Source organism: Lutra lutra, chromosome 5 (assembly GCF_902655055.1).
Source record: "Lutra lutra chromosome 5, mLutLut1.2, whole genome shotgun sequence".
Classification (NCBI taxonomy): domain Eukaryota; kingdom Metazoa; phylum Chordata; class Mammalia; order Carnivora; family Mustelidae; genus Lutra; species Lutra lutra.
In genome coordinates, this window is record NC_062282.1 from 139,379,899 (window position 1) to 139,397,880 (window position 17,982).

The following is a 17,982-nucleotide window of genomic DNA, read 5'->3' on the forward strand; positions in this document are numbered from 1 at the left end:
CAAGTCAAGTCCGCCCTCATGCAAATCTCACAGGACTTCAAAGGGAGCACTTCTTAGGTCACTGCTGGCTGTGAGGAGGGAGAAAAGAATGCAGGTCTATGGAAGGAGGAAAGATTTTAGGGAAGCAACAAGAGTACAGAGCCAAAGGACCTGGAGAACATGGAACCCTAGAAAGAAGAGAAGCTTCCCACTTGGGATTGGTGGGGAGGGATGTGGAAGGTTGGGGGAGGACAGTGGAACACAGGAACACGGACACATTGCTAAGAAACGATTGTGGGGATGGTGATGGATTATCTCCAGGCTCCTCCTACCAACAGCACCTTTGAGGGTCGTCTTGTCCTCTGGTACCACCAAACCAATCACAGATGATGATACTGAACACAGCACAAATGTGAGGAGCTGATGGGGCACCCAGGAGGCTAAAAGGCAAACAGCGGCCACACAAAAATCAAAAAGGAGACAAGAAAAGGACGCAACATAAAGATAAGCATTATAAAGACACTTTCTGCCGAAAATAAAAAGAAGACATGATCATCCGAAAATAATCCACCGAGATTGAAGGCGTTGCTTACCCCTTTCTGGAGCCCCCCCAGTGGGACTGTTGCAAGTTTCTGCAGCAGAAAAACAGAAGAGAAAAGGGATTTCTAACCTCCTGGTTCAAGCAAAAGGGATTTAAGCCATCCTAGGTTAGGTCATAAGCTAATGCAAAAACCCCAAGTGTTTATGAAGTCCCTAAGTAAACTTTTGGTGGATCTACAACCTAACAGCTTCTTCCCTTTGAATTCACTCAGGAAAAGACAAAACTTGGGAAAAAGGAAGAAGAAAATTGGGGGTCTGTTTAATACTAACAGGAAAAAAAAGCAAGAAATAACATCTCTGTGGTTCCCGGACCCTCCTGGACATGTTTTTGTCTTTAGTGCTAATTCCTACCTGGCCAGGTCAACTGAAATTTCTTTCTGCATTTAGAGTAAATAATGTAGTAATGAAAAATGGTAATGCTGGCAACCCTAGGTGTCCCCAGATCTTTTTCTTTTATATCAAGGCAGAGACTTTTTGATGGTCTCTCACATGGAAAAACTCACAAATACAGTCTCTTTGATGAAGGTTCAAATGTCTTGGATTTCGTGGCCAAATATTCCGTCTGTTGAGTGAAAAATCTTTTGGACCTCAGATTCAGGGGCCTGTTTCAAATTTGGACCTGTTTGAAACTCTAACCTGTTTACCCTCTGACTTTGTCTTCAATGTCTCTCTTTTTCGCCTCTGGTGCTAGCAAGATATTCTTATCAAAAGTGTTTGAGTTTTTCAAACAGAGGGGAAACAGTCTCTGACTGGCACGTCCTAAGCTTTGTCACTGCTGAATGGACACAAACTGCTAAAGATGAAATGCCAGCTCGTTTAGGAAGTCAATACCTAAAGAAAATAGGTACATTCAGCAGTTGTAATTCTCCCCACATATAATAAGAGAAAAGGCTCCAAATTTCAGGACCATCATATAGAAATCTGATGCCTCAATTTAGTTCTGGATATTTCTCCTATTTAGCAATTCACTCATGTGGTTAAGTATTATGGAGAATGTCTTTTGCTTCCAGACTTGGTAGTTCCGAGATAGCATTCTAGGGTCTAGAACAGAAAAGAGCTCTTCCAGTCCTACACACTAAAAGCAAATTGGATACCTAGAGAGAAACAAGTGCATGGGGAGTGGGTATCTCCCAGACTTTGCCTCTTACCTCCAATAATCAATTTGAATATGATGGGAGTAATTCAAGCGTCTCCCCAACACGACTAAGAAGCAATGTACCTTATTACTTTGCCTATAAAGGGCCTAATTTCTTGAAGTCATAAATCTTGAATTCAACTGATCCATGAATGACAGTGACCACTTTTCAAGTGTTGAGCAACAAAGCTCAGGGAAGGGAGAAGTACGAACCCACCTCTTGAGTAATTAGATCCCACTCTGCCCTTCTACCTGGGCACCAAGTGCCCACCACTGTACCTTATCTGGGAAGGCTGGCCACACCACACTTGGGGATCTGAGTCAAATAAGCCCATGAGGATCTCACACAGGATGGAAATCTCATGCTGTTCAGACTTTTGCCAATAATTCTAAATTAGCTTAGAATCTGCACTGACCAGTGTATCGAGATACAAAATGCATTTTGTATAGGTAAGTTTTCTCCATCTGTCAGGTATTTTTTCTGGCAGTTTATACAGATGCTTTGCAAATGATGATACTATTATTTGATGGGACAGACTTCCTAGGGACTTGAACCATAATACACATACAGTTTTCTAAGTGTAATTGGGGTTAGATAAAATAGTCTGTTTCAGTATCTATTTACTGCAACCTATTCTCATTGTTTTATGTGATATTCAGCATGAAATCGTATCATACTCAAAGCTAAGCTTTGGATTCCAGTATCCAGAAACTTCCAACCATCATTTCATTTCACTTTGCATGTTCAGTTTTTATGACAACAATGCACCTGTGCAAACAACAGATCCAAACACATCTGAATGCACTCGATTAAAATGTTGACGATCACACAAATTAATGCATCTTTTAATATTTAAAAAACTATGAAAATGCATGGCAAACTTTAGATAGATAGATCTTAAAGCTCTATGTACACCTGCAGGAGAGAGGAACTTTCAAAGAAAACGCTTTCTGAGTGAGGAAAACATTTTCAAAACTTTCCTAACTCCTGTAAAGCCAAAAAGTACTAAGATGTTTGGATCTGGTGATATTTTTACTAGAGCCTCTCCTGTCAGAAGTAGAAGATTATAAAGACCCAGCTGCTTGGGGCACCTGGATGGCTCAGTCGATTAAGCATCTACCCTCAGCTCAGGTCACAATCTCAGGGTCCAGGGACTTGAGTCCCAGATCTGGCTCTCCGCTCAGTGGGGAGCTGGGGAGCCTGCTTCTCCCTCTCCCTCTGCCTGCTGCTCCCCCTGCTTGTGAATTCTCTCTCAGTCAAATAAATAAAAATCCTAAAAAAAACAAAACAAAACAAAAAAAAAAACCAGCTGCCTTAAACACCCATCATGCAACCATTTCAACATTAATTACAACAATGCTCTGATGCTTAAGCAAGTGGTTTCTAGAATGGCACAAATTAAAACATACACACATATAAATGCATATGCTTATGTACACTAAAAGGGATTCTTTTTATTATTTTAGAAGAGCTCCATCCCCTCTCTGCAACCCCTCCACTCTCTGTGTCCCTGCTGAGTTTTCTATGATGCTGCTATACTCTGCATGGCTGGGAGGGGACAGCCCGGCGTAGAAAATAAGGCAGAGAGTATAAGTGACTTAAATGAATCAGTGGCCAAATTAAGAAAATAATTCAGAAGACCTGCCTCCGAGTCTCCCATCCTCCTTCCAAAAAATCCTTTCCAGCGTTTCTATTCGAAGTGCGTTTTCAAGGCTATTCTTGGATATTTGGGGTTTAATCAAATTTTTCACAGGACATGAAGGAGAGAGAGAGAAAATACACTCCTTCCTTATTGAATTATTTTGATTTTTGTCTTTTGTGCTCCCAGCTATCCAGACTGTCGAATAAACCAGTTCTGATTCATAAATAATAGTTCCATTATATCTACTGTGCCACTCGTCAGAGCACCTGAAATTTTAATTCACTTGTTCAGCTAAATTTCATCCTCAGTTCATGGCCATAAAATTCTTTATTGACAAACTTTCAAACCAACTTTGACTCTGAGGTATCTAGTCAACATTTTTCTTCTGTGTGGATATTAGTTTATTGAATAAGTGGCATCTGTTTTCCTCCACATCACTGGCCGAGTAGGTATTTCCTTTTGACAGCTTTGCAGGATTTATGGCTTTGCATGCTCTGAAGAAAAATAGTACTAAGCAAAAAATTCCAATTCATTACCTCTTAGTACTTAATTAAGTTCATACCCACGGCACACTGGAGGTGAACCCTGAAATGCCCGTGACAGCAAGCAGAGCAGCCAGCTATATTATCTTAGGAAGACAGAGAGGATTCTGATGAGCTTGACCTCATTTTTCCAGCTATGATATTCAGGTGTGCGCCATCTACTTTGCTCCCCGTTGGACGTGGGCAGAACAGTGTGGACACCAAGAGCAGAGTCCTCCCCATAACCCACAGCCCGTCTCGACAATAAAGTCCAGCAGGGGCCCCACCATTCATCTGTGCCCTTCCAGAATGCGCACACCTCCCATCACAGGGTTCTCACCTACCCCGCCCCTCCATAGCCCCATGCAGGCACAGTGCGGCCAGAGGAGGCACCCGGAGCCCGGCAGGCAGAAGACAAACCATGGGGTCGCCCTGCGTGGGGAGCAGCGAGAGTTGGGGTTACCTGTCGGGGTTCTGCGTGCACACGTGCATCTGTAGGAGGATCCGCTGCGTGAAAGTCTTAAAGCACTGCCCGCATTTCCAGAGATGCCAGTCGCTGAACTCTGAGTGGAGCTGGCTGGTGGAAGTCGGGCTCGCGAGCACTCGCTGGTTTTTCACATTGATCTGGTTAAATCCTGATTCCATGGGCCCGGACTTGTCCAGGAGAGAGAAGTTCCTGGTGCAGGGAGTCTGTGGGAAGACCACGGAGCGCTGCTGGGTGGCAGGGGGCAGCTTGCCGCTCTTGCTGAATGGCTGCAGGACGTCCTGTCTGCACATGGCCTCCATGACCGTCGAGGGCACGTTTACTGGGAGAACAGCAAGAGGGTGACAAGATCAGTTTTGCTGGCCTTGAAAATAAACACAATAACACACACTTAAAAAAAAAAAACATTCCTACAGATCAAGATTTTAAAATTTTTTCTGGACTCCAAAGTAACACAGGAACAGACTCTTTGCCTCAGGGGGGTGGGGGAAGCAGGCTTGCTGCAAATTCCTAGCTCCCTCAATGCCTACTTATTTAGCAAATACAATACATTCAGGATTGTTGGCACGCTGTCTTTGCCTCACAGAGTTCACTTACGGGTTGAGGCATAAAGACTACAGGATGAGACTCCACACTGCCTCTGGGTTTAGAGGGCGTTCAGAAGGAAAAAACAGCAAAGGAGGGGGGGAGAGAAAGGGTGGCTGCCCATAGAGGGTAAACGTGAGCAATGCTGAGAAGGTAGAGATCCAGGCTCTCGGGATTTCAGGCCTTCCACTGGACCTTGCCAGCACAGAACATTCCGGAAGCACAGGCTGAAAGATGAAGGCAGCAATGTGAAAGACACCTGGAGACAGAAGTCTGGCACCTTGGTGGGACGGTGATGGAGACGGGCTGACCAAGCAGGAATGGGTTCTCAACACCGTGGGAATAAGGGGTATAAGAGGGGGTAGATCTCAGAGGCTCCTTAAAGTCCAAATAAATAAAAGACGTCAGACCTAGGAAACAGACACGCACAGTGTTTCTGTACAGAAAGTGCAAGGAAAAAAAAAAAAGCAAGGAAAGTGTTCAGGGTGGGTTTGAGTCAGGTGTGATCTACAGACAGGGTGCAGCAACTAAGGTAAGAGTGGGGATGGGGCAACAGAGTAGGGTGCCGGCAACTCGGGTTTTGAAATCAGAAAGACCAGGGTTCAACTCTCGACTCTGCCTTCTGTTAGCGTGGTGATCTTAGGTAAGTTATTAAAAAAAAAAACCACAAAACTCCCCATGCCTCAGTTTCCCCATCTGTAAAAGGAGGCCAGTGGGAGTAAGAATCCTAGAAGTAACAGAAGCATGGCGAAGTGGTTGAGATGTCCCCTATCTTAACTCCACTACCTATATCAGCCTTGGGACGGCTGGCAAGTCTGAAAGTCGAAATCCCCAATTTTGTCCTTGGTGAAACGTAAAATGGGTCACCCTGAGGATTAAGTCAATGCATAGACAGTATTTAGAAAATGCCATGCCACGCCACAGATGTGGCACCCTAGGAGTGCAGGGTTCATCCTGAAACCTCCTGTTAGGACATGTAAATGAGACAATGAAAGCATCCCTCATAAGGCCTACCATCAATGGTAGCCACCATTCCCACCAATGTGGAGAAGAGACTGGAAGGAGGGAAGATGGATGTGGACTGCAATGGTGGGGAAAGAACTAGAAGTAAGAAACACTTCTGAGGAAGGGAGACTAAGAGAGGTGAAATCGGTTTCTTTAACTTGTTATGATACTAATCATCTGTCTCATGCACTTGCTGGTCAACTCACATGGGCAGAAGGGATCAGAACCTAACACACTTCGAAACTACCGTTCTTGTTTTAAGTAACTACTGCATAGATAACATGCATTTATTGGTTATTTCAGGGGTCAAAGAGATGAAAGGTTACAGGGTAGGCAAGAGAAGAAAATCAGAGACCAAAAAATTGGAAGAGGTTAAAGGGCAAAAAGACAGGGGGTGGGAAGGAAACCATGGCTCTGGACCACTGGTTCAAGGTCACATGGAAGAACACAGATGACCTGGGGGCTTCTGTCCTTCCCTGCCACAGACCATCACAGAGATGCCTATATAGCACGAAAACTCAAGCGAGTTCAACAGCAAAGAGCGAATGGTGGTGGACAGTGACCACCAGGAGGCTCTGTGTTTGGGTGGACAGGGAGGTGCCATTCTCAGTGGAGAGCAAGTGGATACTGTGTTGCCATTAAGGACTCTCCAACCCAGAGAATGTTCTGTAGAATTTTGATACAGCTATGCAGCTGTATCAGCTATGATACAATGATACAATGATACAGCTATGATACAAATCCACCAAAAGGAACAGCTCTGTTTATGCGGCTCTGGCAGCATGGCCCATCCTGTCTTGGGAAGGGAAAAGAAAGCAAGAGACTGGCAGACCTGGGGAGACCCTAGGGTCTGTGCAGCGGAATGCACATTTATACTCACAGGAGAGGCTCTTAAAAAAATTAAATCAGGGCTGCCTGGGTGGCTCAGTGGTTAGATGTGTGCCTTTGGCTCAGGTCATGATCCCAGAGTGCTGGGATGGAGCCCTGCATCAGGCTCCCTGCTCAGCAAGGAGTCTGCTTCTCCCTCTCCCACTCCCCCTTCTTGTATTCCCTCTCTATCTCTCTCCCTCTGTCAAAAATCAATCAACCAATCAATCAATTGGACTCTATTGATAGGACATGGACATCTGAACTTTTAGAAACTCCCCCAAGTGCTTCTCATGGACCATCAGGTTTGAGAATCACAGATCTAAACCAACCCTCTCTTCTTATGAATCAAAAGAGCTGAAGCCCCAGAAGGTCCAATATTGGCACCTGCCCAGGGTCACACAGGCAGTTAAAGACAGCTGAGCTGGAAGCTTTAGCCTTCTAACTTACAAGGCATTTTTTTTTCTTGCCACACTTGAATCTTGTCACTGCTCACCAGCTGTTTTTCAAAAATAAAAGGAACGTTTTATGGCTAGTACAGGGTTTTCTGTGTGTGTGTGTGTGTGTAACTATATCCTATAAACATGTATGTCATATACACATACATGCTATATATACACCTTTACACACCCATGTACACGTTCATGTGTGTCTATATCTTATAGGTAAATATTTACGTGTAATTTTGACCTCTGAGGCAAAAGTGTATAATCAATATGAAATCTGTCCACACATTTTAGGCTTCCAAAAATAAAAAAACATTGCACACAGACTACTACTCTCGAAATCGGCACTGAAAGGTAAGGAGGGATATTTGACACAGGGGCTTAGTCCTTTTCTAGCAAAAAGTAACAGCAGCATCGTCAGAGATCAGGGCAGAACCCATTTTGTGTCGCCTGTTTATAACTAAGCCAGAAGCGACAAATTACAGGGGAACCCACACATTTTCAGGCAACTCGAAGCTCTTGCAGGGTGGTAAGCGCCAGACCAACAGGAAGGCATGGTGGAAAGATCGTCAAATGAGGATACCACCAGCACGCATGAGAGCAGGGTCACCAGCCAGAAGCTTCGCCGTGGGAAGAGGAATATAATGCCTTTGGGGGAAATTAAAGCAAAGGCGACTTTACGTACAGATTGTAAATTTTGACTTCTCACCTCTCCTGAAAAATAACCTAATAAATTAATTTTCAAAAATGGTTAAGGTCACATCCCCTTTATACGAAGCATGAGAATTGGTGGGCAAATGAATTTAACTTTAATGATCAATGTCAACATGGTAATAAAGAAGAATTTACACCAGTTTGTATAATAATCTGGGATATATGGGATCCGAGGTAGTAATAGTATCAGGCAATAACGGTGCAGATGGCTGGAATTAAATTATGCCCTGTCTCGTTATTGCCTTCTCTGTGATGCCTGAGAGCAGAGGTAATACGCTTTTAAACTGTAAGTAGCAACAATGAGACACTACTCCCCTTTTGGTATACACTCCTCTACTCTAAGTATGACTCAATTAAATCCTGCTGAATGAAATGAGCATGTAATGCAGAGAGAAGAAAAAGTAAGGACGGGAACAATAGCAATGAATCCGAGCTCTAAACTGTCCTGCAGAGCCTCCACACATTTCCATAGGACCCTAGAAATCGAGGGAGGATAGCTTTTCAATTTTTATTTATTTTTAAAAAGATTTTATTTATTTATTTGACAGAGAAAGAGAGAGAACACAAGCAGGGGAAGCAGCAGGCAGAGAGGGAGAAGCAGGCTCCCCACTGAGCAGTGAGCCCAATTCAGGACTGGATCCCAGGACCCTGGCATCATGACCTGAGCTGAGGGCAGATTCTTAACTGATTGATCCATCCAGGAGCCCCAGGTGCACCGAAGCATAGCTTTTTAAAGCAGGACTTAAAGGACACTGAAAGCTGTTCTTCCTGAAAGGCAGCCTCGCTGCTGCCTACAACAATTCAAAGTATTAACAAGACACAGGACCTTATCAGAGAGGGGACAGACTATTCAGACAAATGCAAGACGCCCAGAGATGACTAACCAAAGTGACCTGACAATGAAGTGCTTTCTACACAAAGACACACCCGGCTAGTACAGTCTCTTCCGCCTACCAAAGATGAGAAAGTAGAGAGCAAACTCTCAAAGTCCTAAAGGATCTAGTGTCAAGGAACAACATGAACTCCTCCAACCCAGGCAAATGAAAAGACTGGGAACGGCAAATGCAGAATCCCTAAAACAAACCTTCGTCCATTCATTCAGCCCACAAATACCTAGTGAGCGTCTGCTTGGTGCCTAACACCCCTGGTGCTGCGGGGTTCCAGCGATAAGGAAGCCCCAGCCCCTGGCCTCAGGCCACTTACACTCCAGTGAGAGAGACAGATATCAAACAAGTCTTTACAAACAAGTACTTACTCTGTTTCATCAAATCTAAAATGCCATTAATTGCAGGTTGCTCTGTGAACTATCACCATTCATTGCAAGGCATCTCCCAGGTTCAGAAAGAACAAAATGTGAACAACGTATATGTGTTGCCACAAGCATGATACATGTTATGAGAGATACAAAGAGGTACCTAGAAAGCGTATCACTTCTGTGGCTACAACTGCAGTGTGAGGGGCAGCTTCCCTAAGGCAGTGACCTTGAATGTGAGTCCTATAGTGCGGGCAGGTATCAGGTGGGAAGGAGAAAAAAAGACAATGCAAGGAGATGAAATGTGGGCAGCTTGGCCATAGTGTCTGTGTGGATGCTGAGCGGGGAAGGAGCTCAAGAGAGGATGTAGGGTCTGTAACAAACTGAATGGGGCATGGCCAGTCCAACAACACTCAAATTCTCATTCTGCCAAGCATGATGGGAGCCACACAAAATACTTTCTGGAGACTCTATATGGCCCATGGGCTACCGTACTGAAGAACTGTGGATTCATTATAAGAGTAATGGCAAGCCAAGAAAGGGTTTTATTTTTTCTTTTTCTTTTTTTTTTTTTACAGCTTTATAAACATATATTTTTATCCCCAGGGGTACAGGTCTGCGAATCGCCAGGTTTACACACTTCACAGCACTCACCATAGCACATACCCTCCCCAATATCCATAACCCCACCCCCCTCTCCCAACCCCCTCCCCCCATCAACCCTCAGTTTGTTTTGTGAGATTAAGAGTCACTTATGGTTTGTCTCCCTCCCAATCCCATCTTGTTTCATTTACTCTTCTCCTACCCCCTCAACCCCCCATGTAAGAAAGGGTTTTAAATTAGGGTATGAGGTGATGAGATTTATGCTCTAAATGCATCACCACTCTACACTGTTACATGAAAAAGTGAGGTACAGAACAATGCATATAGTATGTTACTATCTGCAGAAAAGGGCAAGATGAAGAGTGAGAGCCAGAGAAAGTGAGGGAGAATATGATCTAATACAGTAGACACACAGACACACACACACACACACACACACACACAAATGTCTGGAAGAAGATCTGGTTATCTATCAACTGACTTCTAAGGGGATTTATATGTCCATAGTACTTTCTGGATTTTGATCTATGGAACCAAATTCCCTAGCAACAAAGCATATGAATGAGCTGAAACAATAAAATAAGCAAATCAGTGAGACTTCACTTGGGCCATTGTGATGCCGTTGAGGAAAATGTGACGTGCTGGAGACTACTGCACTGGTCCGTGCCAAAGCTGATACGTTGACCGAGGGGTAGAAGAGGTGAAAAGAAGTGCACTTAAGAATATCCAATCAACAGGGCTTTGTAACTGACTGGAGAGAAGGGTGAGTGAGAGTGAGGTATTGGGGTTTCTAGAAAGAACTGGATGAATGGGGGTGAGCTACTGAACTGGGGAAGAAGCAGAATGGTTTCAGTTGTACATGGTGAGCTGGACACTCTGGCGAGACACCAAAGGCAGAGGTGGAACAGATAAGTAGACAAGTTTATGGGGCTCAGTAGAGAGATCTGGATTGAAATGCAAATCTGGGAATACCTAAATTGGTTCCCCGGGGAAAAGACTCTGAAATGGAGATTTGCAGTTCTGAGGGCAGGAGGACCATGTCCATGGAGGAGATGTTCAGCTCCGGAGCTAGGGAGGTACTTCCCAGTTCTCCTGCTCTGGGACTGGTGGAGCAGTCCTTAGTAGCCCCAACATCGACCGGCCACTGGACATGGGCCACATGGAAGGGGAGCACAGCTGAGGGCAAAGATGCTCTCTTAGGCAGAAGGTTATTCCTGGAGACAAACTCATCTGCAAGCTGACAGCCCCTTATTCTCCCACAAACTGGAGGAATGAGTACCTTGAACTAATAACAAGGTTGCAATCTATGTAGCACACCTCAGCATTCCCAAACACCCAGAGAGATCAAATCCTTCAGGACAGTGGATTTGCTTGCGTTTTTTGGTCATTTCTTGCTGTGGGTGCTTTTTCCAGGGGTGCCGTCTTCTGCTGGGAGTCCCTGCAGATACAGAGGCATCCCTATGGGGTGTCTTCTCTCCGCCTCTTCTAGCACCCTACAGGTTTCTGCAGCTCTGGACCGATCTTTGTTTGTTTATTGGCCCAAGGTTTCTATAGCCGGCAGGTAGTACAAAATCCAGCCACATAACACCGCAAGGGCCGGGGCTGGTTTTCAGAGAGCAGCACTCTGTTCTCACCAGCGGCCTGAGATGACAGCTCCTTGGCTTCCTGGATGGTGGGGAGTCTTTTTCGGGTCCTCAGTCAGGGATGGAACAGTAACTTCCAGTCCTTGGACTTAGTGAAGGAGGGCAATCCCAACTTCGCACGGTACACAAGGGGCCTAGAACCTGGACTCCTCCCAACTATACTAGCGCCGGCTCAATCCCCCTCAGCTCAGCCTCATGCCCACGGCCGCGTCACCAGGTTCCTGCACTGTGTCTGCTGTGTTGCTGTGTGCTCATGTGCCTTCTTCTAGACTTGAGGGCAGGGCCTGAGCCTGTCATCCCAGTGCTCCTCATCCCAGGATTCGACCCAACAATACTGCAAGCTTCTCCAACTTCCCAGACGTAAGACCTGAGCCTGGGCCTAGCTCCTCCCTGTCGGCCGGACAGCAGGGGTAAGGGGCCCTATGCAGAGGAACCCCTTTTTGTTTCCTACTCTGCACAATCGAGAGAAAGAGGCAGAGCTGATGTCAGCGTGGGAACCGCCGCAGGGACGAAGAGGTCCACATTCCGCTACCTTGGTGTCACAGGCCAAGGCAGAAAGAGCAGCAGGGAGACTTGTCGAACATTTATTCCGTTTTTTTGGTTTTTTGTTTTGTTTTGTTTTGTTTTTAATTTCCTCTGAAATGAATATGAACACACTATGGTCGTTACACTCGGTGGGAGCTAATCCTCCACCGGAAGCTCTGGGGAGCCTCGTTCCTCCTCACGGAGGCAATCTGTCGACACAGGCTTTCCTTCGGGCTCTTCTGAAAGGCCCACGGTGGATGGAGCGGCTCTCTCCTTGGAGCTCTATTACATTTACAACCCCGGTTTTTTAAAAAAGAAAATAACAGAGGAATTGCTTCCAGAGCCCCAAGGTCTGTGTGAAACGCTGCCTTCTCTTTGAGGCCCTGCGGCTTTCAGGGGCTTGTCTGGGCCCTCGAGGGCGCCCACCGTTTCACCGGCGCCCCCAGAGGGGACGGTCTCTCAAGCCTCAGCCCACCGCACCCGCTCAGGAGGAAACGTGTACTTGCGTCATTGAAAGGACCACGGGAGGAAAATGATCTTTTAAGATGTGAAAACACTCAGGAAGTATTATTCGCTAAGTAAAATCACGTTTCCCTTGAGTGTCTTGGGCCACGTAACCATTTTGTTAACAAAGGAAACTACGGGGCGGAGATGTTTCATCCCTTCAAATAATGACGACAAAAGTCTCCAGACTGTTCCAGGAGGCGCTTATTAATTGGTGCGAGTCCGTGGCCCAACAAGGAGGCTCTGCTAAGGCATTTTGTCACCTAAGTCTCTGGTATGCAGAAGCCTCTTTTTTTAAGATACCTGATTTATTTTGTGGCTAGCTCAGTGGGATAAAAATTGTCTTAGAATTGCTAATCCAGTTGAGATGATTTAAATTACTCAGGGCTGTGGAAGGCTATCTGTTAAAGTATCTGTCCATGCCCTTTCACACATTTGTGCTTTTAAATCACACCAAGTATTTTCTGTGTGCAGAAGGAGGAACCCACATTATAAAGCATTCCCGGCTCTCTCTGTGAATCCTGTGGAATGAGAATCCACCTTAGAGTTCAAGTCATATATCTCCCCTGCGCTATCTGATGAAGCTTTCTGCCGGTTTCTTGGGTGGCCAATCACATGACAGATATATGACTTGGAGACAGGAACTGAAATAAAATTCCTGTAATACCCTCAGGGGGAAGGGGGGATTGTCACCGTGGAGCATTTTCATCAATGACTTCATTTTCTTTAAACTTCCCTCCACCCTCACTTTGAGCTCAGAACTCCATGCAAAAGAGCCGCTTGGTCTGCCTCCTGAATCCACAGTACTTTGAGCCGCTGCGGTTTTTCAGTTTTTCTTCCAAGGATTTCAGGTGCTAAATGATACAACAGAAACCCTGGGAGAGTTAATGGAATTCAATAATCAGCAACCTCAAGAGTGCTTTAAGCAATCGGAGACTAGGAGAGAGAAGGATTAAAAGGATTTCTGGTGTTTCCAGAAAATACCCTTTTGTTGGCACTTCGGCACTGAATCCAAGGACCAGATGGTACGCTCTTGAATACCTACTGTCAGGTGGCTGTGAATGGCACATAAGACCCCCCAATTCCTCCAGCCCGATCCTATGTAACAGCATCATGAGGTGGAAGCAAGGTTGCAAATGTATGACTTCCACCTCAGAGATCACATCAAGGGTAAGAAATGCATTCCCCAAGAAGTCATTTCCATGGTGGTTCCATTTCTCCCTCATAACTCAGTAAGTGGCCATTCCATCCTTCCGGTTCCTCAGACCAAAGCCCTAGAGTGATCCTTGACTCCTTTCTCTCTCATTCAGCACCTAAGGTGTCAGCAAACGCTGTTGGCTTTACTTTCAAAATGCATCCAGAATCCAACCACTTCTTACCACCTCCACCATGTCTACACTGGCCCAAACCACCACCATCATCTCTCCCCCTGGATTCCTGCAAGAGCCTGGAACTGGATTCCTTGCTCCACCATGAAGCCTTGCTGTCTGGTCTCCAATCAGTGGCCAGAGTCATCCTCTTAACAATGGCAGCCGGAACACAGCACTCTTCTGCTCAAAACTTAAACTCTGCTGTAAGCGCCCTTCGCATGGCCCATACTGAAGAAAACCCAGGCTTCTGCCAGAGGGTCCTTGTTCATACCCCACCTGATAACTAAGTGACCTTCTCACCTCATTTGCTCCAAAACACCCTTGCTGATCCTGGGAACACTGTTCCAACAGGCCGGGGACATCCCTATCGTGGGGCCTCTACCCTTTTCACCTCACCACCGGGAACACACGTCTTCCAAACAACATGTGGCTGACCCTTCCCCTCCTCAGATCTCAACCCCAAGACCACATTCCCAGTGGGGCCTACCCTGATCACTCTGAAATCCACAACTCCCTACTCCTGGCATCCTCCTCCCTTCTCTGCTTTCATCTGTCTACAAAGCGTTACCACCCAACAAACAATGTATGTACCCACTTCTTTAGTCATGTATTAATCTGTCTCCCTCCACTAGAATGTAAGCTGCATGAGGGCAGGAATTCTTGGCTGCTGTATCTGTAGGATCTATAAAGACACACAGGCCCACTGCAGGTGTCCGATAAACACCTGAGCACTGAACGAACACATCCTTGGGCTCCGAGCAATGTCCATCTGAGCTCGAGGCTTTGACAGGCTTAATCTCAGACACTTCTGGACATGCACACCACAATAAGTAAGACTTATTATACAACTCATAAGACTATAATAATACAGTCTTCAGATATGTAGTGAGTTTTGTTAGAGGAAACAGAAGACCTTACAGGATTTTGGACATGCCTACAGATCAATTCCATACTCCAGAAGGTGGGGGTACATCAAGGTTCAGGAGATAGGCCCATGTCAACAGGTCAGGGGGCCAGATACTGGGGTCTTTCCATACAAGGACTGTGGTCTAGTGTGAGGAGAGCAAGGGCCTGGAGACGTGGGGAGATGGCATGTACTGGGCACGTGTGCATAGCTGCATTTAACACCCACCACACACGCATGTCCAACACTGAGATCTGCCTCCATGGAAACAGGCACTCCCTCAGACACTCCCTCAGAGCATGACTGCAGAAAAGAGCTTTCTGGTAGAAACTTGAGAAGCAAGAGGAAGGTACTGAATGTCCAAAGATTCCTTTCTTTGATCTGAGATTGGTTTGGAGTTAGGGTAAAGGAGAAAGGGAAGGCTGACAGGAACACGCTTTTTGAGGGTTCTATTTTTTCACAAAGAACATAAGGACAATGTGGGAAAGAAATGTCTCTAATTGTCGCATTTTCCTCAGGAATAACATGAACACTTTTTTAGTTTTTAGATTGCGTGTGCGCGTGTGTGTGTGTGAGAGGGAGAAAGTTAGTGGAAAAGGAAAAATAACACTTCTTTTTCAAAATGAGGTTTGTTCAAGAGAGCTGTTCTCTCTCCATCTTTTTCTGTTACATAATCCCAAATCATTAGCTTATCACAATTATCCCTTGGCAGTTTGGGGCCAAGGGGGAAAAATGATATCACCGAAACCAGAGTTTCTCACTGGAAACCCCTCAGAATGACCTCATTCTCTTCCAAATCCTGGAAATCACCTTCAAATATTTTCCCCGAAATTGATAAAACATAAATACAAATTTGAGTAGAAATGGCTTCAAGTTTTGAATTTGCCTGGATGGTAGAAATTATTATTATTTTTTAGAGATAACGATGGCCACGGTCATAAAGATAGAAGAACGTTATGTGGTTTGTTTTAGACTAAGGCATTTAGGGAGACAAATTCCTCAGAGATAGGAATTTTTGCTACCGTTTCTCACTACAAGGACTACTTAGGAGGAGGCACGCCCCATTAACCAGAGGGCTTTTTCTCCTCATTACAGAGCACTGTTTTCTCATTATTTCATTTTTGCCTATAGCGTGCTTCTGGCTGGACGGTGCATTGCTTGAGAGCAGGAGATGTACCTTGTGCTGCTCTGGTCACCCCACTAGGAGGCAAGCAGGGAACCAGACACATAGTAGGTACTCAAAAAACACCAGTGGCCTTCACCTTGCTGCCAGAGATCATTTAAAACTCTGACAACGGTTGTGGAATCGTCAACAGGTGAAGCAAGGACGGGCCTGTGGGAAGTCAAGACGCCCTGTGAGAAAGCAGAGGACAACAGAGGGAAAGAGAAATCGAGGAAACAGACTCGTGCACATTTGCAACATGCATCAAAGCGAACCATATGACAGGAGTCTCAACGCTCTTAAGACATTACTTTCAAAAAGAGGTATTGTGAGAGATGAATTCAGAGCTAAAATAAATTCTTACAGTTTTCATCCTGCGCAATGCATTGTAAGGGGATCCCAAAGAAAGACGTATAGCTGTCATTGTACCACACCAGAAGCTCGGTGCCCCTGGGGATATCTATACAGGCTCGGTAGAATATATTCGACCTATTCAAAACAAAAGAAAACCCAGCTTAGTCAGAGGTACATTGTTATCGGCCCCGAAAAAGTTCTGCCCAGCTCCATCTAAACAGTTTGTTTGTAATAAAATCTGCACACCCCACCTTATCATTCCCAGCAACCAAGCAGAGCCTGCACCCCAAAACAATAAACACCTTACAATTTATTTCCACAATGTCCCTCCACAGAACACTGGGGCTGAAGAGACAGATACAGAGATAACAGAAAGCTAGGGTTCATTAAAAATAATAATAATAATAAATCCCAACTCACACTAATGAGAAAATTCCGTTTCTTGGCAAATCACAGACACTGGTGCCTCACCCTCTTATATAAATTAATACTACTGATTTCTGATTTGAAGGAAAAGCATGACACATGTTCCCGCCACTCGGCATTGGGAGTCCCCAAATTTGCGGTAAAATGAAGCAGCTTTGGGATCGAAAAGACTGAGGGAGGTTAAAAAAAAAAATCTTCCCCGTTGCCTGTCTCCTAAAGTTTGATACAAGAGAAAAGAGAACCCCTCTTACGGGGAATGAATGGAAATTCAATAAATACAAGGGGAGCACTTGACTCTGGCTGAAAGATTACCTTCCAAAATGATAGAGTGAATGCACCTAGAAATAAACATTTTTCATAACGGCTTCGGTAAAGAAAAACTCACAGATTAAAAAAAAAAAAGAAAGAAAAAATGAGGAGACCGTGACCAGTTTCCTCCATGAAGAATGGCTACACATACGAGCCTCAAGTTCAAGATAAAAGTGTTTAGGGTTGGTGGGCCTTAAATTTAGCCTATCTGGAAGGAATTGGCTGTAGCACGGCAATTTGTTCCTTGTATAACACTGCAGACATCAGGCGAATCCTTCACCACATTTTTCACGGCAGTGAGATATGCACTTGTCAACATATTTCGTCACCGCAAAGTGGCTCTTGGCAATAGAATCATAAAGATCAATAAAAAAGTGCAGATTCTCAATATTTTACTCGCAGCTGCAAAAATTTCATTTATCTTGTTATTTTCCTTCCTTGCTGCCATTCTGTCTCACGAGGGCACTGCTAGCTAAGCAGAATGTTTTTCCCAACATTCTATGAATATCTGACAAAAACTCCAGCCAGTCGTCCGGACCTCACTACGCCCTTCCTCCCTCCCGCAACTCCGAGAGCTGTGCATTTTATTAATTCTTTCCACTGCTACATAAAAAAAATCAAAATTGGAGCCGAGCTATAAATCACTGGCATCTCCTAACCTGAGAAAAATTGAGTCGACTTTGTACTTCACCCTTGTAACATTTCATCTCTCGGTTTGGCTTCCCTTAATATAAACACAGCGCCCGGCAAATGAATGTGCTAAAACCAAATGACACACTTTGCCGCTGAAAGAGCAGAACTGTTTTCGAGCGATGGGTGGTCTTCTGAGGCACTGAGTAGGCCGAGAGGGGGGAAAAAAAGAAGGAGAAGAAAAAAAAAAAAGTGTAAGCGTACACCGCTCCTTACAAGCGGGCAGAGCTTCCAAAGCTCGCAGAAATCTCTGCATGTTGA

At 45.1% G+C, this 17,982-nt stretch overlaps 1 protein-coding gene across 2 annotated transcripts in view; it reads right to left on the reverse strand.

Moving 5' to 3' along the window:
- The window catches only part of PRDM6 (PR/SET domain 6), a 103,955-nt gene that overhangs the window by 11,832 nt on the left and 74,141 nt on the right, over nucleotides 1-17,982 (reverse strand). For both annotated transcript variants that reach the window (XM_047731732.1, XM_047731733.1), the window contains 2 exons: nucleotides 16,307-16,431; nucleotides 4,342-4,684 (listed from right to left, as the gene is read on the reverse strand). In XM_047731732.1, the coding sequence (XP_047587688.1) occupies nucleotides 4,342-4,684; nucleotides 16,307-16,431 (468 nt within the window). The remainder of the gene's footprint in view (nucleotides 1-4,341; nucleotides 4,685-16,306; nucleotides 16,432-17,982) is intronic.